This window comes from Rhinolophus sinicus, chromosome 2, assembly GCF_057876585.1.
Source record: "Rhinolophus sinicus isolate RSI-liver-muscle chromosome 2, RSI-T2T, whole genome shotgun sequence".
Lineage (NCBI taxonomy): Eukaryota > Metazoa > Chordata > Mammalia > Chiroptera > Rhinolophidae > Rhinolophus > Rhinolophus sinicus.
In genome coordinates, this window is record NC_142502.1 from 7,982,624 (window position 1) to 7,995,944 (window position 13,321).

General features: G+C 49.7%; 1 protein-coding gene across 1 annotated transcript in view; it reads right to left on the reverse strand.

Moving 5' to 3' along the window:
- TMEM181 (transmembrane protein 181) overlaps window positions 1–13,099 on the reverse strand; it is a 63,369-nt gene extending 50,270 nt beyond the window's left edge. Inside the window, exon 1 of the mRNA XM_074333763.2 lies at window positions 12,798–13,099. Within this exon, the coding sequence (XP_074189864.1) occupies window positions 12,798–12,928 (131 nt within the window). The 5' untranslated portion in view covers window positions 12,929–13,099. The remainder of the gene's footprint in view (window positions 1–12,797) is intronic.
- Between the last annotated feature and the right edge of the window lie 222 nt (window positions 13,100–13,321).

Here is a 13,321-nt window from a genome sequence, read left to right on the forward strand (position 1 = left end):
CATGACGAAGGGAGAGGGACCTAACATATCCTGAGGCTCCGAGAAAGCTCTTCCGATCTGTCAACCACGCGTCTCATGAGATTCCTCCAGGTCACCTTCAGCCTTCCCTCCTCTGAGCACGCCTCTGCTTGGAAACTTCCTCTTTAAGTTCAGAATGCAACACAGTTCACATGGGGTCTGTATCGGCCTAAGAATGAGTTCACATTTTGGCAGCTGCAGCCCATCCAGCCTCCTGGGCTCTACCAACGAATCCTCTCAACAACTTGATGAGTTATCAATGGTCATTATCCTCATTTTACAGATAAGAAACTGAGGCCTAAAGAAGTTAAGTGATTTTCTCAGGGACTTCTGGTAAGCACCCAGGATGACCTGACCCCAACGTGGGACCTCCAGTGTTGGTGTCCCACGTGTTTCACGAATGTGACTGGGCCATGCTGACCAGCTGAGGTCAGCTGCAAAGGGGCCACCAGCTACTGTCTCTTTAATTAAAGACACTCAACCCACATTCATTTATTAAAAACCCTTCTAAAATCCAGTTATACTGTGTCCACAGCATTTCCAAATAATGTCATTTAACTGGGAAATTTGATCTATGAGTAAGTGAGTATATATGCATTTGAAACCCTCACTTCTTTCAAAAAGGGCCAAGATGTCAGAAACTAGATTGGTCTGACACCACCTATTCTTAGAAAAACCCCTACTCATACCTAATGTTCATGTCAGATTCTAAAGGCCAACAAACCATCCTTTTAAATAATTCCCTTCTAGAATAGGACCAGAGTCAAGCCCACCCGTCTGGAGTTCGCTGACTCCATTCACTGCCCTTTCTCAAAGTTGGTAGCAACAACTCAAGGGGCCCATCTGCAAATGCCTTTGATACCTTAGGAAATCAGTTGTCTGTTCCAAGGACTCTTACTCACTTTCCAACTTAACAAGTGACATTTGTCTAGCATTTTGTAAATATGCCTTTATGATCTCCTCACCTATCTTGTTAATAATAATCAGTAATGGCTAACACTGAGTATTCATGCTCTAGTTGGGCACTGAGTTAAATGAGAACAAAACAGAAACAGCTTATCCCAATTCTCCCTAACCCATTGTCTTAGTCAACTGGGCTGCATTACAAAATACCATACACAATAGAAATCTAGTGTCTCACAGTTCCAGAGGCTAGAAGTCCAAGGTTCTGGCCAATTTAATTTCTAGTGAGGGCTCTCTTCCTGGCTTGCAGACAGCTGCCTTCCTGCTGCCTTTCCTCAGTGTGTGCGTGAGGGAAGAGAGAGAGAGAGAGAGAGAGAGAGAGAGAGAGAGAGAGAGAGAGAATGTCTCTTTTCACAAAGATACTAATCCTATCAGATCAGGGCCCACCCTTATGACCTCATTTAACCTTAATTACTTCCTTACTCCAAACACAGCCACAGTGGAGATTAGGACTTCAACACATGAATTTGAAGGTTTTTACCCATCCTGGGTTCTTACCAGTAGTTCCAGAGAAAATCTCTTAACTTCATTAGGTCTCCCTTGTGAATGCAGTGGACACAAAATTTGGTCCACAACATCTCTAAATGGAAGATTTCTTTAAAAGGAAAATTGACCTATACATAATCAGTGCACAGACTATACAGGAATTCGGTAACAACAACTCTGATTGCCACTCTTTGCTTTAAGGCAAGAAAATCCCAGTCTTGACCTTCCCTTAGCATGACTCTAGTTGATGAGAGTTGACATGAGCGACATCTTTGGCCTGTGGTTTGACAGCCGCTGGACTGCCGTCTTCAGCTGGCTCACCTTCTCTCCAACAAGCAGAGCATGAGCGAGGCTCCTCCACCAGGGGCTCAGTTCTCTCCCTGTACTGCCTTCCTCCACAAGCCCCTCCCGTCATCTGAAGACAGCCTCACGCCTTTCTGCCCACTTGTAGCATCAAATGTGGGAGCTTACTTCTCTCATTGTCTTCTTTACTCCTAAGAACTGATCCTTAGAAGCAAGGGTCTAACTCCTGTTGGTTCAAATGCCTCATCTTGCTTATCAAGCTTAGTAATGCCAGGAGCACAGACATTCTGCTCAGCAGTTACTGACACTATGAATTGGTTTGGCTTCCGTATCATTGTGCCTGTTCCCATTACAGATTGCTGCCTAGCGGACCACCCTAACATGTAGTAGCTGTGTTACTTATCTATTACTACATAACAAATTACCCCGGAACTTTGTGGCTTGAAACAACATTTGCTATCTGGCAATGGCTCTGGGTTGGAAATCTGGGCACAGCCTAACTGGGTCCCTTGGCTCAGGCTCTTTCAAAGGCTGAGTCAGGTGTCAGCCTGGGCTGAAGCTTTCTCAAGGCTCAACTGGGGAAGGACCAGCCACCAAGGTCACACACGGGGCTGTTGGCAGGATCTGGTGCCTCCTGGGCTGTTGGCCACTCTCAGCTCCTTGGCATGTGGGCTCTCCATAGGGCAGCTTACGACATGGTAGCTTTGCTTCAAACGAGTGAGCAAATGAGAAGAACCAGTGAGAGTGAGAGCAAAATGGAAATCACCTCATATCACAAGCGACATCCCATCACTTTAGCTCTGTTCCTTTCTTTAGAAGCAAATCACAGGTCCATCCAACATTCAAGGAGTGGGGATCATGCAAGGGCGTGGATACCAGGAGGTGTGGGGTCACCGGGGGCCATTTAGGTGGCACCCTCTCTGGTAGCTTGAAACGACAGTTTATGATCTCTGTGGTTTGGTGTGTTGACTGAGCTCAGCTGGGCGGTTCTTGCTGGGGTTTCCCTTAGGAAAGGAGTGAGATGACATTTGGGGCTGTATCATCTGAACACTGGGCATCCAAAATGGCATCCTCAGCCAGCAGTGGGGGCTCCTTGGTCTATGGGGTGGAGGGGACAGGGGCTGGGAACTACATGAACCTTCACCAGGGTGGCTCAGTAGGGAAGCAAGGCACAGGCCATGGTGGCAGTGGGATGGGCAGATATGCGCCCAGCAGATCTAAGGTTCCTGTGCACTGGATCCGGTACAAAGGGGTGGAGAAGGTTTGAAATCGCCATTGCAAAGACTGGGGAAACGAGTGGCCTAGGAAAACCTAGTGGGCTTTGGGGACTTTGTTGAGGGCCCAGCTGAGGTCCATGATCTCATAGTAATGGTGACGTCCACTAATGCCTGCCTGGAGGTGATTTTCTCCTGCAAATGAGCAGTGTAAGCAGAGAGGGGAGTACCGGGGGCTCCCAGGCAGCTGAGACAAAGGGACAGAGGAGCAATTAGCTTAGGACGGTGGGCCTCAAAATTTGCTGAAGTGGGAATCACTTGGAGAGCCTTAAAAAGTCCCAAGGCCCAGGCTGAACTAGCCAGAGTCTCTGAGTGGGGTGGGACCTAGGAATCCTCACGTATGAAAACAAGTTCCACAGTGGCTCTTACGCAGGCTAAAGCTTCAGAGCCCTGTGGGATTCGGCCTCATGCTGCCTCTGCTGTTACACTGACCCTGCATTGTCCTAAGGAGACTCTTTCAACTTTTTTTTTTTTTTCAGACCAAGTTGTCACAATGGAGCTTCTACCTTATTCTTTTTTCTTTCCCACTTTTGGATCCAGCTCTGATAACTGGAATTCTGTTTTATTCTCTATGCCTGACACCCTTGAAACATTCTAGAACTTCTAGGCCTCTACGTGAAGGTAGAAGTGTCAAATGCTTTGCTACTCTGTGTGGTCCACAGACGGGCAGCAGCTGGGAGCAGACTCTCAGCCCAGAGCTACTGAACCAGAGTCTGCACTGAACAGGGGCCCCAGGGACACACACTGGCTGGGAGAATGAAAGAAGACAATGCGTGCTTTGTGCATGTCAGGCCCTCTCTTCTACAAAGACTGGAGTCCTTTCTTGGAGCCTTAGTACAGGAAGGTGAGAACCCTCACTGCCACCAGCCACCTGTCTTTCCTGCTCCTGGTTCTCCATTGCCAAGCACATCATGGGGCTTCCAAACCCAACTTTTTCCTGGCCATCTGCCTGTAGGCTCTTCTATAATCTGCTTTCTGTCCACTGGATTTTGCTCTCGGTACCAAACAGTTGTAATTCCACGTCCCAGCCCTCCCAGCATACCCAAACTGGCCATAATTGAATACCCCATCTTTTTTTTCTTTTTTTTAAGGAGGATGTAGCTCACAGTGGCCCATGCGGGGATTGAACTAGCAACCTTGATATTATCAGCTCTAACCAACTGAGCTAATCGGCCGCCCCTTGAATGCCCTATCTTTAGAGTCAGTGTTTTGTTGAGGGCTGCACAGATCTTGTTTCCGAGTCATCTAAATTCTGGAATCTTCTACCACAGTGTTTAGAAGCAAGGACTACGAGGAAACACAGATTGGGGTTTGAATTCTGGCTCTAAAATGTAACCAGGGACAAATTACTTGGTCTTTGTACACCTCATTTTCCTCATAGGGTTGTTGGGAAGATTCAACAAGGAAGACAATATGTGTAAATTCTTAGCCCAGGACCTGACACATGGTGAGTACTCAATAACAGGGTGGCAATTTTAATATCTGACAATATAATTCAAGGGACAAAAAGGCAAGAAGAGAAGTCTGTTATATACATAAATATACCCAACAATACAGCCTCAGAATATATCAGCCTCTGGCTTTGTGATTAGAGGAAGAGCCAAGAGAAGATGACAGACTCAAGATTGGAAATGATGTCCAAACCTAGAGGGGAAAATAAGGTGAATGAAGTATTGGCCCACATAAATAGAAATACCACCTCTAGATCAAGGGAGGTATGATATGCCCATTTCTGTCCTGGGCCAACCATCAGACAGAGGGATTAGTTCTGGATGCCACATCCTGAGAGCAGGAAAGAGCCCTCAAATGAAAGTTACAGGAAGCTGAAATCTGTCTTAATATGGGAACATTGTCATAATTGGAGCTAGTTTAGTGGAGACAGAGGTAGAGGGAATACCATTTTCATGGACACTTCAGGGGGAAAGAGGTTGGCCAATGAAACATTAAGGTCCTTCAAACTTGAGTATTCTCAGATCACATGATCCCCGCAAATAAATCGTCTCATATTCAAAGAATGCAGAGGAGATGAGTCTTCATTTTTTACAAATTATAGATCCCCTGTTCAGTGCTATCCATAACCCAATGCGTAGTCCATGCCCTAACATCAAGAAATCCCTCTAAAACCCCTTCTTTAGATCCTTCGTAGGTCACCATGACATTCTGAAACATGCCTGTGGCAGCCCAAGGCCAGGGAAAAAGAAAGAAAGTTAAAGTCTTAACTGCAGAAATCTACACATTGAAAACAGGAAGGCACACATCAGACCCGGACCAGAAGCCGGCTCACGGGCAGAGGTGGGTGGGAAAGGTGACTCAGTCTTTTGGCAACCAGCACATTCTGCCATTTCTAACCCAGGTCCTCATCCCTGAGAAGCAGAACATTCATGCCCTTCCTGGGCCAGGCGAGGATGTCAGAAGGCTCCCCACTGCTGCCAATCTTCCTCCGACTCGCTGTGAGACTGTGAGAGCAGGAGGCACATCGTCCTCTCACAGTGAGCAACCCAATAGAGAGGTTCGCAGATTTGGCCTTGGACTTGAATTTAAATTTTGAATCTCACCTGAGTATTCTATTTTCTGGACCATATAGCTTATTGAGAAACACCCCAAATATTCCTGAATCGGACCTGGCTTCAAGCCATTGTCCCAAGGCCAAGACAAAGAATGGAAGTCATGGGAAGACTGGGGGCACATCCTGATGCTCTAACTGGGGCTCCCAGGGTGACAAAGATCCACGTCTAGGCTCTAGGGGCCCGTGCTCACCGTCTCCTTTTGACCTGGAAAGCTGCCAGACAGGTAATGAGAGCTGCTAGTATCTGGTTCATACGATACAACTTTTCTCAATTCGCACACCAATAATGCCTGGAGGAAAGAGTCATTCTGTCACATGTGTAACCCATGTGATAGGTGGTTTGAGGCAATAAACAGTAATATCTCCAAGTACTTTTGCTGGGGATGTTGAATGCTTTAGTCATAACGCCATGACTTTGGGGAAATGTAGGGCCCATTTTAAGTTCAAACAATGAACAGGAAGAGACTCTGCCTAAGAAACTTGGAAACCAGGCAGAGGATGAGGAGGTAGGAGGGGAAGATGAGAGAAGGGCGATGCTGGAGCCCCTGCAGGGTCAAAAGAGGGTTCCAGCTCCGGGTCAGAGTCTTCAGGATTATACAGAGCGAGGGCCTGAAAGGGGCCACTGGGTTTGCGGCTTAGAGGTCACTGATGACTTGGGCAAGAGCAGCTCCCAGACATGTGGTGAGTTCCACGCTTTCAAGGCCGAGCAAGGAAAAGACAGACCACCAGGTGGCAGTGTTGTACAGCAGCTTCACTGCGTGGCACTTGGACAGACTGCAGATGGGGGAGGTCCCTCTCAGCAGGACACCATTCAGGGAAAGTGGTCAGAGCCAGCCACCACCCAGAAGGGGGAGAGGGGACTCAGAGAGGTGGTTCCATGTCCGGTCACTGAGCAGTAAGGCCAGGAGACTGGCTCACAGAGCTCCAAAAGGCAGAGACAGTTTGGGGTATGTTATAGCCACAGGGTTTGTCACATCTATGACCAGCAGATATTAGGTGCAACATCTTCCCAGGTAAGCAAGGCAGGCAGACTCTAAATGGCTAAAAATATGCTTATTTGGGCAATATTTAAAGCAACTGGGTGTGTAAGACTTTGAGTTAGTCACCGGTGGGAGTGAGTTAAGCAACTTCTATGAAATAAATGAAGAAACAAACAACATGGGAGCTGACATGCAGGGGCCAGCTTTAACTCCTTGACATGACAACATGGTGGGGTGGGGGGAGGAAGACAGACCGACTGTTGACGAAGGTAGTGCGGTCGTCCCAAAGGAGGCCGGGCTGAAGGAAGTTTGTTTGGACAAAGAGTTGTAAGCAGATGGGAAGGAGTCAGAGTTGAGGGAAAGACTGAGACATGAGAACAAGAGGGGATAAATGATGGAAGAAGATCCCCGAGCTTGGGAGGGGAGAGCCATCAGGAGTAGAGGGGACGGGTGCTACCCTGGGGGACAGCACGAAGACATGGCTATATCTGGGGGAGCTGACTGTCTTGGCACCCACCACTGGGCCCTCATACACGTGTTTGCTCAGGTTCTTGGACCCTGGCTCATCTGGGGCCTGTATCTTGCCCCCAAAAATAACAGCCTCCCTCACCGAGCCATGCAGGTTTAATGGAATTCTTTGTCTACCTTTCACATGATGGAGATAGAGTGGCTGGTTCTAAAAATCACAGTCTCATCAGGGCTACTTATCATTTCTCCCCACCTCAAAAGAAACAAAAGACAGAGAGACATGTCAGGACGCAAGAGTCACAGTGAGTGTTCTCCAATAACTTGAAAACAAGGAGAACAGTTCACCCACTGAAATGTCAACACTAAAATCAGTACGGATGGGTTGAGGTAGAGATATGCAAGTTGGCTTTAATTTTTAAAAAATGGTTCTTGGGGCGGCCGGATGGCTCAGTTGGTTAGAGCGCGAGCTCTGAACAACAGGGTTGCTGGTTCGATTCCCACATGGGCCAGTGAGCTGCGCCCTCCACAACTAGATTGAAAACAACGAACTGCCACTGAGCTTCCAGAGGCACAGCTGAATGGCTCAGTTGGTTAGAGCACGAGCTCTCAACAACAAGGTTGCTGGTTCAATTCCCACATGGGATGGTGGGCTGCAACCCCTGCAACTAAAGATTGAAAATGGTGACTGGACTTGGAGCTGAGCTGCACCCTCCACAACTAGATCAAAGGACAATGACTTGACTTGGAGCTGATGGGCCCTGGAGAAACACACTGTTCCTTAATATTCCCCAATAAAATTAAAAAAGAAAAAAAAGAAGTGGTCTCAGACCTTTAAACCTGACTGTAATCTGACTATATGTAACGATCCAAAAAGGCAGGTTGGTCAGCCTAGAAGCGTGGAAAAGAGAGAATCAGCCAAGGTCATCGCTGACCTTGGCCACTGAGCTTTGTGGCGGAGGAAGGGAGCCCTGACTGATGACCTCCGATATCCTGTCCATGGAGGAGTGGATGCACCAAGCTCTCTCAGCCTGAAACTCTCGAACATTCCACTCACCCTTCAATGGTTCTCCATCCCCCCAGAGACCCAGCCCGGCTAATTAAATCATAATCCTTGAGGGTACAGCCTGGGCATTTGTGCTTTCAAAAGCTCCCCAAGGTGATTCGGCCGTGTGGCCAGTATTAAGAATCCCTGATTTAAGTAATTCCCCTGCCCTGACGCCATGCCCACCATTTTCTGTGTTCTCATGGGTTTGCATCAGCCAGTTAAATAAACTGGCATCTGATTCTGTACATTAGTCCAGAGCTTCGTTCATGTGAAGCCTTCAATGGAAACAGGTCTTCTGCCCGTGGGTTGGCTAAACAGGCCAGCTGAGGGCCAGGCCTGGGCCCTGATGAATTCACTGAGGTGATGAAATGTTGCCTCCGGAAGCCTCTTGGGTGAGGACAGCCCGGGGATGTGTCTTCACTGGCCCAGAAAACCCACGCCCAACTTCATTACTCCCATATTTTACAGAGGTAAAGTATTAACACGAGAAATGAAGTATGGACCAGTGAAATGGCCAAGCACAAATTCGCCAAGAACTGAGTGCTAGAGGGACACATGTACTGCCCTTCACATTTCTGTGCCCTTCACCATGTATGCCATGCTCACAGCTGCCTGCCTGCCTGGCATGCATTCCCCACATCTTATTCCTAACAGAACCCCCCTTTGGTTTAGCTGTGTGCCCCTCCTGCCTTGGAGACCTGTGCCTCAGGGGAAAGGGCTCCACCTTCTGCTCCTGGGTTCTCTGGGTCCTGATGTCTAATTCCAGCCCCTTGCCAGGGCAGTAAAGGGCAGCAAAGGGCAGTAAAGGGAAGGCCCCAATGACATCGATGAGACACAGGAGTCGGCTTTCTTTTCAGCTTTCTATGGAAGGATAATAAACATACAGGAAGTACACAGATCGTGCGTACAGCTCGATAAATGCTCACAGATTGAATACACCTGTGTAACCGGCACTCAGATCAAAAAGCAAACTATTACCAGCGCCCAGAAAACCGTTTTCTGCTCCCTTCCATTCACTGTCCCCTCAGCGTAATCCTGGACTCTAGCAATGGACAGTCGTTGTGCTTGTTTTATACTTTTTTATACAATGGAATCAAGCAGAATGTACTCCCCGTGTCTGGCTCCTTTGGCTCACATTATGTGTGTGTGAGACTCATCTCTATTGTTGTGTGCAGCTATAAGTTGTTTACTTTTATTGCTGTGTTATATCCCATTATGGAATGAGCCAAGTTCCCCATTGTGCTGTTGATGGGCGTTTGGCTGCTTTCCAGTGTAGGAGTATGAGAAACCGGGCTGCTGTGAACACTGTACACCTGTCCATCGATGGGCAACTGTGTGCCTTCTGTAGGGCATACGCTTAAGAGGGGCTGCGGGGCCAAAGGCGTGTGTATGTGATGTGTAAAGCCGTGTAGGAGATACTGTAGGACAGTCTCCACAGCGAGGGCACCAACGTACCCTCCCATCTGCGGGGCACGAGAGTTCCATCCTCATCAATACATCTGTCTTCTTCATTTTTACCCTTTTGGTGGGGGAATAGTGGAGAGTCAAGAAGTTGTGTCGTGGGCTTCAAGATTTTCCTTTCCTTTTTAGAGCACTAGAGAAAATCAGCCAGGCCTCTGCCATGGGTGTGAATGAGAAGCAAAAGCCCACATGATTAGGAGTGGCCAATGGCAGCCAACTGCAGCCACGATAAAGAGAAAGAATTAATGACATCATTACATTAACTCAATCCACTCCCTTATGGTTTGGGCCGGGTCCTTTGGCTTTTCTGTATCTATGTCTGAAAGCATCTTTAGTGTTATCTTCATAAAGCACTTGAGTCTCACAACATCCTTACTTCATTTTTCTGATGTGGAAACTGATCACCAGTCAAATGTGATGATTTCCCTAAGGCCAGGGAGTTGGCAAAGGGTACAGTTGGGACTGGAACCCAGGATTTCAGATGCCCCGCCTACTGCTTTTCCACCTACATGCTGCTGGTTCCCCCTTCCCTAGCAGGCAGTACAACTGCCATCTCTCATTTTATGAAAAGGACTCTGAGTCCTTTGATCACATAGCTGCCGTTTTTCAGTGATGCCAGAAATACGTAGCTGATATGCAAAGAGCCATGCCAGCTACCGAGAGGCCAATCATCTTTCGAAAACAGAGCGTGACAGCTGTCCCCCCTGTGCCCTGTTATGAGGAAACTGTCAGCTACACGAGGTGAGTCCCCGGTCCTCCAAGGAAAAAATGGGCTGGTGCATAAATCACTAAAGAGGAAACGAAGATGGTGAGAAGAGTAGGAGCAAAAATGATAGTAGCACTTTCGTCTCCCAGCTGGACAGATGCAGGAGCTGTAACTATCAGCTTCCCAACGTCAAAACCCAAAAGTGTTTCACCGAGCTTTGTAAAGGCACAACCCCTGATACAAACACTCACGGGGGCAGTGGGAGACAGTTCAGTGATTAAGACCTGTCCCTACCGTAAAACAGTCTTTGTGATTCAGCCTAACTGCTCTGCGACACACAATATTATAAAGCATTCTGCCATCTAATTGTTCTCAGGCAGGGGGTTGGAATTCATCGCTGTCCCCTTCCAACCATGGTGGCTTTGTCTTCAGGATCCAACACAACTAATGAAGTCGCTTCTGGAGCAAAGGTTCAAACGCTTGCTGTAGGACAGACAGCCAAACTGCTCCTGCTACTTCAAACCCTTCACTGGCTTCGCACTGGGACTCTAATGCCACCCATCACCCTCACGCTGGCCTTCAAGGCCCTGGAAGACCCAGCCTCATCCATCTCTGACCACTAGACTCCAGACACACTGGTCTTCTGTCTGTTCCCTGAACATACCATGTTTTTATGACCTCGGGGACACTGCATTTGTCATCCCTCTTCTGGAACTTTCCTCCCCAGCTCATTATCTAGTGGGCAACTCATTCTTCAGTTCTTAGTCAATTGTCATCTCAAAGAGCCTTCCCTGACCACCTTCTCTGAAGCAGCAGCCCCGCCACGCTTTATCATGTCACTTGGTTTATTATCTCCCTAGCACTCACAGAAATATGTAACCACTTGTTTATTATCTATCAGCCCCACGACAGCAGGTACCCTGTCTGTCTTGCTCATTGCTGTGTCCTCAACACCTCGGACAATAGCAGAAGCATAGATAGCTATTAGTGGACTAAATAGGTGAGAGAATAAAGGATGACCCGCTGGGGACGAATGAGGGACGTGGCTTTGTTCTCTCCTCTGCTATCTGCATGAAGACCATTTTGCTATTCACTAGATCTTTTGCCAAAGATATGTTCTCAAGAAAATAAAATACAGAGAAAAAAAATAGAGTGGGAGGAAATTAGTGGGAAAGGAGATTGGAACATATATCGAAAATAAGATTTGAAACTATCTGTGGGTTTTTTCCTCATACTGTCCCCCAGGAGGCTGCATGAGACAGATTTGAGGCACATTGAAAGGTTACACCATATGATCTTGGAACCACATTTTTAGAACACCACTCAGTAATTGTGACCAATATATTGTTCAGTAACAGACTGCTGATGAGCCCCTGGGAAGCCATGGGCTTTGGGAAAGGTTTGATATAAGTGTGTCACATGTTCCCCTGAGCACGTACCCGTGGCTGCTGGCACAGGGTGTGTACACAACAACGACCACCACCACTTCAGAGATGGCCACGCAATAACTTGCCACTCTGAGGCACACAATGAGTAACTGTGATTAGAATCCCAACTTTCAGAAACCTTCTGGTTCAAGCTTCCCATTTTACAGATGAGGAAACTCCAAGTGCAGAGTTAGCAGGTAACCTCCTCAGGGGCACAGAGGTACTTGGGAACAAAATCAATCTAGACTCCAGTTCCCAGGCCCTGACGGGGTCTTTTCATCACTTGGCAACACATCAGGCAAATCCAGCCTTAGGCAATGGACATTCTTCCCCATCAGAACAACCAGGCCGGGGAGGAAGGTGCCGGCAGAAAGTGCCTGCGGGTCCCCACAGCTCTCAGCTTGGCTGCAGGAGAGGGAGACAGAGATGAACACAGATAAGCCCAAACCGACAGCTCCTGAAGAGCGTGCAGATGTCTGGCTTCCCACAGCGTCTTCACTGAGGCGCCGTCGGCCCTGAGACCACTTGTCCCTAACCCTCAGCAGCACCCCAGCCTCAGAGATTTCCACCGCGGCCCAGGGGCCCGAGCATCTCAGAGGAGAGGCCAAGTCTTTCGCCCCCATACCCAGGCCGGAGAGGAGTGATGGTCCCCCCAAACCAGGACTCAGCAAGGCCTGGGCGAGACTGCGGGGGCTGGAGGCAGCGGCGAGGGAGGGGGGGAATGACAGGAAGAGAAGGAGGAGCGAAGCAGGGACGAAAGCCCCGTGGGTGCCTTTCTCGGAATATGAGAATCTCGGGTCGGGTTTCTAGGGAATGAAAAACAGCTCCTCACTCCCGCCTCCCGGATCTGTCCTTGACCCCTAGAATGCGGGCTCTGCAGCCAGAACCCCAGGACCAGCCGCTCCCTCCCCAGCCTCCCCGGAGCTCGGCGCCTGCTGGGAGTAAGGGGGCGGCCGAAGGGCGTGACCCCGTTAAGCCCAGGAGCGCAGCCCGGGTCCAGGACCAGGGCCGTGGAGGCGGCCGGGGGCGGCCCCAAGCCCCGGGTCTGCGCCCCGTTTTATGCCGGTTTCCCGCAGCCGCGAGGCCCGCGCCGCGCCTACCTGTAGTAGCGGTCATCTTTGAAAGGCGTGAGGTCCTCCTTCAGCTCCCGGTACGCCTCCTGCAGCCGCTTGCACAGGTGCTTGAGCTCGCTGCAGAGCGGGGGCTCGAAGGCAGGGTACTCGGCGTCCATGCCCGCGCCGCGCCACCGCCAGCGCCAGCGCCAGGCGCCGCCGCCCTCCCAGGCGAGCCCCTCGCCCCCTCCTCCCGCTGCCCCGCCCTTTGTATCGCTTCCTTCGCCCCCTCTTCTCTTCCCAGCTCCGGGGAGCCGGGGCTGCCAGCGCTCTGGGCGGGACCGAGGAGGAGGAGCAGGTGACGGGGGAGGTGGGGAGAGGGCGCGGAGGAAGGTGGGGGCCAGCGTGCTCAGGGAGCGCCGTAACGACGCTGGGAGACGGCCTGGGGGGATGGGGATGGGGTCCCGGTCCCGCCGCCCCGCCGAGGGGCCTAAGGAGGGGAGCGTGCCGCGCCCATCAGCCACCTCCCAGGGAGATGGAGAAGGAACGGGCAGGGGCAAGTCCAGCACACG